Below are 9531 nucleotides of genomic sequence, written 5' to 3'. Positions count from 1 at the left end.
CACCAGAGGGTGTTATATATATATATAAAAAACATGTAATTTTTCATTGCAATTAAGATTACATTTTCTAGCTACTATGTCCCTGAACTCCACATGAAAACCGCTAGCGTAGCCACTAGCATAATGCTGATTTCTTCACGCGTAGAGAGATATTTCAACCAATCAGATTGCTTCGTGGGAACTACCTGTTGTCAGTGTTGGGGAAGTTAACTTGTACAGTTACAAGTAGACAAAAGTAACTTGAGTAACTTGAGTTTTTTTAACTCACCATGGCAGTAACTTGATCAAATTGAAGTTATACCCCTGGAGAAATGTAACTTGTAAAGTCACTTTCAAGTAGACAAAAGTAACTTGAGCAACTTTTTTTTCAGTGTTAAATTGAGAATGTACATTTGGTGAACATGAAAAAAAATATAATATCCTACAAAAAAGTCATATGCCAGCAGAAATATGCCCCTCAACTGAGTTTTATGTTTTATTTAAAAAAGGTTGACATTTTCTTTAGTAAAAACATCTGTGCTGCTAAAATAAAGTTAAAAAAGAAGATAATTATGATCTGTTGAGGACATTTGCTCGTCAATCTTAACAAAACTTAAAAGTAAAATTATAACTTCGCTTGTAACTTCTTGTAACTTGTAACTTGAGCCAAAAATAACCCAAAAAGTATCTCAGTTACTTGACAAGTTACAGAAATATGAATGTAACTCAGTTACCAGCAAGTTACAGCAAAATATAACTTAGTTACGTAACTCAGTTACATGTAACTTTAACTTCCCCAACACTGCCTGTTGTATGCTGTAGGGTTAGCTTAGCTCTGGTCCAGAGCGTTAGCGAGGTCTCGCTAACGCTCTGCCAGGAAGCAGACTCAGATACAGACCAGGAATTACACTGTCCTATGAGGGCTCAACTTCAGTAGAAATAAACTACTTCACTACTCACCTAAACAAAGGTAGTTTTGCGTTGTTGAAAGTCTATTCTCTGTGGTGGGGAACCTCTCAGCACCACACCCACTCTGTAAAATATACCTGACCACCGCAGACACAACTCGGAAATAAGAATATACTCTGTGGTGGTCATTTTAAATAAGAATATAGGCCTAATATGTGGTGGTCAAGGTGAATGCATTTTATTTCATGACGAAAATAGTGTATTTTAGTTGTTGTTTTTTTTGCTTCAGTGCCAGGTGCCACAGAGTGCATGTTGTGGTTTACAATACGAAACGTTAAATCTAACTAAAGAACAGTAAAATTAAAAAAAATAAAAACTTGGCAGAGGAGGATGAATGAATTAGTTAATGAATGAATACCAGGCAGTGGATGTGTTAATTAATCCATGAAGGACAGTACAAGGTAATCACATGCATACAGTAATCCAGGATCAGAGGTAAACCAATAAATCATTGGTTCTGCTAAGGCATATTAATGACTTTTCAATGTTCAACATGGCTGCTTTTCCCCTTTTACACATTTAGACCTAAGGGGCCGATTCTAAAACCTTTTTCTGAAAACGTTCAAATTCTTATTTAAAACATTTAAAATAAATGATGTTGCTATGTGTATAGCAAATACTAATGAGACACAGATAAGAGGTAGCACCCGGCTTCAAAGGTAAAACAACGCATAGCACCAGGTCTAAAGTGGTCTTCAAAGGTAAAACAACGCATAGCACCAGGTCTAAAGTGGTCTTCAAAGGTAAAACAACGCATAGCACCAGGTCTAAAGTGGTCTTCAAAGGTAAAACAACGCATAGCACCAGGTCTAAAGTGGTCTTCAAAGGTAAAACAACGCATAGCACCAGGTCTAAAGTGGTCTTCAAAGGTAAAACAACGCATAGCACCAGGTCTAAAGTGGTCTTCAAAGGTAAAACAACGCATAGCACCAGGTCTAAAGTGGTCTTCAAAGGTAAAACAACGCATAGCACCAGGTCTAAAGTGGTCTTCAAAGGTAAAACAACGCATAGCACCAGGTCTAAAGTGGTCTTCAAAGGTAAAACAACGCATAGCACCAGGTCTAAAGTGGTCTTCAAAGGTAAAACAACGCATAGCACCAGGTCTAAAGTGGTCTTCAAAGGTAAAACAACGCATAGCACCAGGTCTAAAGTGGTCTTCAAAGGTAAAACAACGCATAGCACCAGGTCTAAAGTGGTCTTCAAAGGTAAAACAACGCATAGCACCAGGTCTAAAGTGGTCTTCAAAGGTAAAACAACGCATAGCACCAGGTCTAAAGTGGTCTTCAAAGGTAAAACAACGCATAGCACCAGGTCTAAAGTGGTCTTCAAAGGTAAAACAACGCATAGCACCAGGTCTAAAGTGGTCTTCAAAGGTAAAACAACGCATAGCACCAGGTCTAAAGTGGTCTTCAAAGGTAAAACAACGCATAGCACCAGGTCTAAAGTGGTCTTCAAAGGTAAAACAACGCATAGCACCAGGTCTAAAGTGTCTGCTAAATGCATAAATAGTCATTAGTAATGTTTCCTCTGGACCCACATGGTCCCCTTGTGGGTCTGAGGGTTCTCTCCTCCTTCATGTAATGTTTTAGCCTGGCGGGGCCTGACGTCATACTGCGTTCAGTGCGTTCACTCACTCATTCCTTCCCCAGTAAAACGTCTGGCCTTCCGGGTATAGGCAGCGAGTATCCTGATTATTTTCTGATCGGGGCCAATAAGTGACTGCTGTCCGCACAACAAACGTAGTCTTCCTGACAACAAGTGAAAAGCTTCCCCTGATTGGTCCATGTGTATACGGTGGCGTAGATGCATGCTGCAGCATTTTCAAAACAACAATGGCTGCCCTCGATGCAACAAGTGTAACAGTTAACGCTGAAACGATAAAACAAGCAATAAGTGCAGTTATTTCAGAGTTGGAATCAATTACAACAATTAAAAAGGACCACGGGGGATGCGCTAGCGGAGCTCATCGGCCGAAAAGACGTGTTTGTTTGCCGTTCTTCCGACTGGCTGCAATTTGATGACAGACGTTTTGCTACACTGATTGGTTAGATGTGTCTGTCTGTCAAGGCAAGTACTCCCGCCCACTTTTCAAGCTGCCAATAGGCCGAAGGCCAGACGTTATACTGGGGAAGGAATGAGTGAGTGAACGCAGTATGACGTCGGGCCCCGCCAGGCTAGTAATGTTTCCCCTGGTCCCACATCGTTCCCAGGTGGGCCAATCCTCCATGTAATGTTTCATATATAATGTAATGTAATGTTTCCCCTGGTTCCACATAGAGCAGTGATAGCTGAGTGGTTAGTGTCCATACCTAGGACTCCAGAGGTCCCAGAGGTCGCAGGTACGATTCCCAGCTCCAGCTATCACTGCTCCCCCGCTCGCGCTCCTTGTGGGCTGCACTGGGTTCAGCTGGGTTAAGCTGAAAAAAAGCAGCTGGGTTGGGCTGCGATACCCGAATTTCCCTCGCGGGAGGAGTAGGTAACTATCACATGGTCCCCAGGTGGGCCTGTCCTCCATGTAATGGTACATATATAATGTAATGTAATGTTTCCTATGGTCCCACATGGTCCCCAGATGGGCCAATCCTCCATGTAATGTTTTCTATGGTCCCACGTTGTCCCCAGATGGGCCTGTCCTTCATGTAATGTTTCCTATGGTCCCACGTGGTCCCCAGATGGGCCTGTCCTTCATGTAATGTTTCATATATAATGTAATGTAATGTTTCCTATGGTTCCACGTGGTCCCCAGGTGGGCCTGAGTGGCCTCTCCTCCAAGGCAGCTAAAGACGTGCTGGGTTTCCTGCGCGTGGTGCGCTTCGTGCGCATCCTGCGTATCTTCAAGCTGACGCGTCACTTCGTGGGCCTGCGGGTCCTGGGCCACACGCTGCGCGCCTCCACCAACGAGTTCCTGCTGCTCATCATCTTCCTGGCGCTGGGCGTGCTCATCTTCGCCACCATGATCTACTACGCCGAGCGCATCGGCGCCAACCCCAACGACCCGCGCGCCAGCGAACACACGCACTTCAAGGTAGGGATCATACCAGGCATTTGCCCTCTGGGACGACTATACAAGTGGGCATGTGGGCCCCCCAAAAAAATCTTTGCCACCATTTTAGGATAATTACAGTGATCTTTAGGCTGGGCGTCCACTAAGTGGAGAGGGACACTCCTTCTGTAGCACCGGCCCACAGAGCAGAAAGACATCACATGATTGGACCACTGGTTTGTCTATCATCTGTATACCGGCCTAGTGGCCCAATCACAGGCTACTGTGAACCAGGAGTCCCACCCAAACATAACAGCTGATACAAGCCCTCAATGCGTCGCCACCTCGACATGTTGTGGGCTTGTAGATCTTCTATGTTCGGTTCGTGCTGGTTGTGGTGGGCCGGTCTGGGCCAACATGCCAGGTCTGAATTTATGTCCCAGTCCGGCCCTGGTAGAGACATACTCTTGTTTGATGTATTGTCTCTTTTTTTCTTTTACTTTTTGTTTCATTTAGTGTCAATTTGGATGTCTGCCTTTTGTATTAGTTTTCTATGTTGTTATCCTGCTTTTGTGTGAAACATTTTAAAACTCTAATAAATCTATCTATCTGTCTTAGGGATGGGACGATATGAAAATCTCATATCACGATTATTGTGACAAAAGAAATTGCGATTTACGATATTATCGCGATAATCAAAATCCAGTATCCTGGGGCGTAACATTTGCCAAAAAAATAGCAGATCCACAAGCTCATAACGCGTCGCAACGTGTCGCAACGCGTGTTTGTGGATCGGCTATCCTTTTGGCAAAGACATTTGATAGAGAGTGAAAAAAGACTGTATCAAGTATGTATATTATAAGTACATTTACTAATTATAGAGGGTTTAAGTGGTACCAGATATGTAACTCTGCAAATACAAGGTGAATTGATCCCAGTGCATGACGGAGCACGATATCACGATAAATTACATTTCCACGATACGATTATCGTGAGTGTTTTTCATCACGATAAACGATGATATCGCGTATTGTCCCATCTCTAATCTATCTATCCATCTATCTATCTATCTATCTATCTATCTATCTATCCATCCATCCATCTATCCCTCCATCCATCAATCAATCCAGAACATCCCGATCGGCTTCTGGTGGGCGGTGGTAACCATGACGACGCTGGGCTACGGGGACATGTACCCTCAGACCACCTCGGGCATGCTGGTGGGGGCGCTGTGCGCCCTGGCGGGCGTCCTGACCATCGCCATGCCCGTGCCCGTCATCGTCAACAACTTCGGCATGTACTACAGCCTGGCCATGGCCAAGCAGAAGCTGCCCAAGAAGAAGAGCAAGCACGTGCCGCGCCCGCTGCAGCTGGGCTCGCCCAACTACTGCCCCGCCTCGCCCAACTACTGCCCCGCCTCGCCCAACAACTACTGCCCGGCGACGCCCAACTACTGCCGCTCCAGCGTGGGCTCGCAGCACCCCACGCCCATCACCCACGATGACGTCTTCGAGATCAAGTTTCAAGGTACAGACGGTCTCACAACGAATCGTCAGAAAGTGTCTTTTAGACGTAAGGTGGCGGGTTCAGTGTTCCCACTGAGGAAAGTAGGCTTTCTTTGAACCGTCTTTGTTTTGGTGAGTTTTGGTGAGTTTTGGTGAGTAGCGAAAGTGTATTTTTTGTATTTTTACTACAGATGAGAGGCTGAGCAGCCTGGGCTGTGAGCCCAAGGACTCATCAGTTCCATAGCGTCATAAGTAAGGGATAATGACTGGCTCCACGGTGTTTCTCCAAATATAACAGACCGACAGTCTGCTATGTCGGTCTGTTATATATGGAGAAACATCAAGGAGACAGTCATTATCCCGCTTATTACCCGGCTACTAAATAAAATTAATAATTTGACTAAAAACTAAAAACAAAACAAAGTATTTCTGTGTTTACAGACGGCTGAAAGTATTCCACAAGTGTTGCGCTGGGCGTCCCGTCCCCCCCAGGTGATCAGATAGAATCAGATAGAATCCATTTTCTGATACTACGTCGTCTATTTCTTGCTTAAATTATTTAACATTTTGAGAGCAACGTTTAGCTGTAAATGTCGCTGTGTGTTTGTTTACATGGCTGACATGTTGGATACGACACAAGATTCACGCAGTGCAGCCTGAATGCAGCAGGTGCTCTGAGTCTTTGATTAGCCCGTCTGTTATAGAGCAGAGTGGTCTGTTATCAGGGAATATCAGACCTCTGATTGCAGCGATTGACCAATCAGAATCAAGCATTCAAACAAGCCGGGTAATAACTCCTTCTAACGCTATGGTGACATCTAATCACTATAGTTGTGAGAAATTCCAAGTATTTCTTTCATATTGTGAGGAAATTATGATTGATCATTTGTTGACTAAATTGCACTACATGCACCAACGGCTCTGTCTCATACTCTTGCTGCTACAGTTTGCTTCACCTCCAGTCAGCTTTCAGCTTCACTCTGCTGACTGTGAGAGACTGGAGCAGTGATGATGGTTGATTTAAGTATTCTCACCAGGCCTGAGTCAGACTAATTGGACTGACGGTGCCTGACTGGGAGTCCAATTAGTTTGACACACGGTGATGCTACCTGCACAACAACAACAACCAAGTACATCTGCATGCAAGGCTTTGTATCCTGGGTACTTTGACCATTTAGTTTGACTGGGACCAGGTGTGACTACTTCAGTCAGCCATCATCACCTACTCTAAGTGAGCGATGAGCGTTCTAAGAAACAGGGCGGGTATATACAGTACTTGCCGCTGGATTAAAACGGCAGCTCGATGTGTGGTGTTCAATTGAGAGTATAAGTATTATATTTTGGATTTCACTTGACAATATAAATAATAGTGCATCAGTATTATTTATGCATTTTGTGTATGTTGAGCTGAGGAGTCAGGAGTGACTTAACACTTGGGATGCCATTATTTTGGTAATTATTTGGTTTACGTAATTGGCCCCAGAAGTGTTGTGACAGCTACAAACGTTTTTTTTTCTTTTTTTTTTCTCTCTTTTTTCACATGACCCATAAAGAGATTAGATATACTAGTAAGACGCCCCAGGGCAACAAGCGACCTCGCCCTAAAGGGCGACAAGTCGACTCAGTCGACTTCATTATTTTCACAATTTCTGCCTCTAATATTTGACAATTTGACCAACGTATGATTTGTCATTTTAGAGGTATTAAAAAGTCCTTAAACTGGCACTTTAGAAATGTGCAGATACCCTCTATACACTTAAACTTTATGTTGGTTTGTTTACTGTTGAGAGAGAAAACAATGTTTCACATTAAGTTAATCATCTGGGGACCCCCCAAAATAATTGGGAGGTCGTGTGTGATGTGATGACGTCATCAAACGATAAAGTCGACTTCAACTCAACTTTTTACTGAGTCGAGTCGACTTGCAAAAATCACAGGTCGTTAATGCCCTAACTTGAGGTAGAGTCGATGGGACCCGACCCGGGCCGGTTCTGTATCTCACCAATGGGCCTAGGGCCAGGCTAGGCTTAGAACCATGCTCGGAACATTGTGCGCGTGTCGTGTACATTAGCCAATGAGCCGCCGGCCTCAATGAGCCGAGGGTTTTTCTTCTAGACACAAGACTGTCACACACACACACACACACACACACACACACACACACACACACACACACACAGTGTGTGTGTCTGCGTACTCAGCGAGACCAGAAAAGTAGGAGCACTACTGTATAAATTGCCCTGTAATTCATATTGATTCCCCGGCCTCCCGTATCAGTTCATTACGGGATGCGTAATGACTGGACTGTGTAATGTAATGACTGGACTGGACCATTCTCTGTATTTTAAGAGACAGTTTGTAACCACAGCAAGCCGACAATTATCAATGTCTGTTTTTCTGAGAGTGAAAGTTTATCAAGCAGTGACGGTTCAAGTGGTTAAATATCTGAAAACACAAATTGACATGAATCCAAAATACACTGATGATTGTGCTGTCAAACAATTAAACTATACGTAACGGAATCTATGAACAAGTTGTTCAAGGACTCTCTCTCAACTAAGGGGTCCCTGCTTCATCTCTCTCTCAACTAAGGGGTCCCTGCTTCATCTCTCTCTCAACTAAGGGGTCCCTGCTTCATCTCTCTCTCAACTAAGGGGTCCTTGGCCTGAAAACGTTGAGGACCCCTGGCCTATGGAACTGGCCTTCGGCTCGTTCCTGAAGCAATGCAGGCGTGCCGATATTCACAATAACACGCACCCTCTCGTGTAGTATTGCTTAAATAAATAATAAGGTCTAAATAATGATAAGATATAACATCTCTATGTGTTGTTCAGACCCCAAGCTGAACGGATAATGACATATGATAAGGTATAAATAATAATATATAATAATGATAAGATATAACATCTCTATGTGTTGTTCAGACCCCAAGCTGAACGGAGAGGCGGCCGACGCGGCGCTGGCGGACGAGGACTGTCCCCACATCGACCAGGCGGTGTCGCCAGAGGAGCTGTTCAGCCCCAGCGAGAGAGAGAGACCCTGCTTCCTGGTCACCAGCGCCCCCCAGCGCCCGCCCGGGAGAGCGCGCAGGGGTACGTACTGCAACAGCCAATCACAGGCCCCCAAACTGCTCTAACACCCCCCCCCCACACACACACACACACTCTCCATGTAGACAGGAAGTGGACGCCCCTTTTACAGAGTATCGTAAACACACCACAGGTCATTCACTAGCGTAGCGTAGCGTAGGAACACTGTACGAACACCGTACAAACACTGTACAAACACCGTACAAACACCATGCGTACGTACTATCTACAAAAGTAGTAGCCCCGCCCCGTTTGGAACCTCTCTCTCCACGATACCCCCGAGTTGAGGTCTCTGCTTCGTAGGCTAAATGTAACAACGGTGAACCATGGCCAACACTACAGATGTTTTTTTTTACCTTTTTCCGCACATTGGGCTGTATTTTGATTGTCTTAACTCATTCCCTGCGATTTAAAAAAACATCACATTTCGGGGTTTCCTGCCACGATGTCCTTACCTTTTAACGTGGGCGCCTGCGTGTCCACCATGCACGACGGTTCACGGACCGGGCACGTTCTTCTATCGTGCCGTGATCAGCTCTCGAAAACAACAGTCCTCCATGCGTACATGTCATGCAAGCTGCCTAGCGGCGTAAACAAAGGAAGTGATGCGTTCAGGGACAGGATACAGATGGTGGTTGTCCCGCCCCCCTGTTTCCGGTCCACACACATCCGTATCCTGTTCCAACGACTTACAGACTCTAGGTAGAAAACATCCGTATCCTGTTCCAACGACTTACAGACTCTAGGTAGAAAACATCCGTATCCTGTTCCAACGACTTACAGACTCTAGGTAGAAAACAAACATGGCGGATCGGTGATCATACTTTAAATTGTTTTACAGCGATTAAAGCATATTAAATCTTCGGTTTGCTCGGGCGGGGCAGAAAAGGTACAGCTGCCTTTTTTCGGTTTCCTCGGGGGATAGCAGTAAATGAGTTAAGTTCCAGCTCTTATGCCTTAACTTAAAGAACTGTCCATACTGTCTCCGACCACCCAACGTTTCGTC

The 9531-nt window shown here is 44.7% G+C and overlaps 1 protein-coding gene across 1 annotated transcript in view; it reads left to right on the top strand.

The window, feature by feature from the left end:
* kcnc1b (potassium voltage-gated channel, Shaw-related subfamily, member 1b) overlaps nt 1–8572 on the top strand; it is a gene marked incomplete at both ends in the record, with an annotated part of 44033 nt that extends 35461 nt beyond the window's left edge. The window contains 3 exons of the mRNA XM_080736233.1: nt 3695–3973; nt 5062–5458; nt 8361–8572. Of these exons, the coding sequence (XP_080592359.1) occupies nt 3695–3973; nt 5062–5458; nt 8361–8572 (888 nt within the window). The remainder of the gene's footprint in view (nt 1–3694; nt 3974–5061; nt 5459–8360) is intronic.
* Between the last annotated feature and the right edge of the window lie 959 nt (nt 8573–9531).

The sequence above is a fragment of the Nannobrachium achirus genome (genome assembly GCF_963921795.1).
Source record: "Nannobrachium achirus genome assembly, chromosome: 11".
Taxonomy (NCBI): domain Eukaryota; kingdom Metazoa; phylum Chordata; class Actinopteri; order Myctophiformes; family Myctophidae; genus Nannobrachium; species Nannobrachium achirus.
This window is presented reverse-complemented; position numbering and strand designations above follow the sequence as displayed.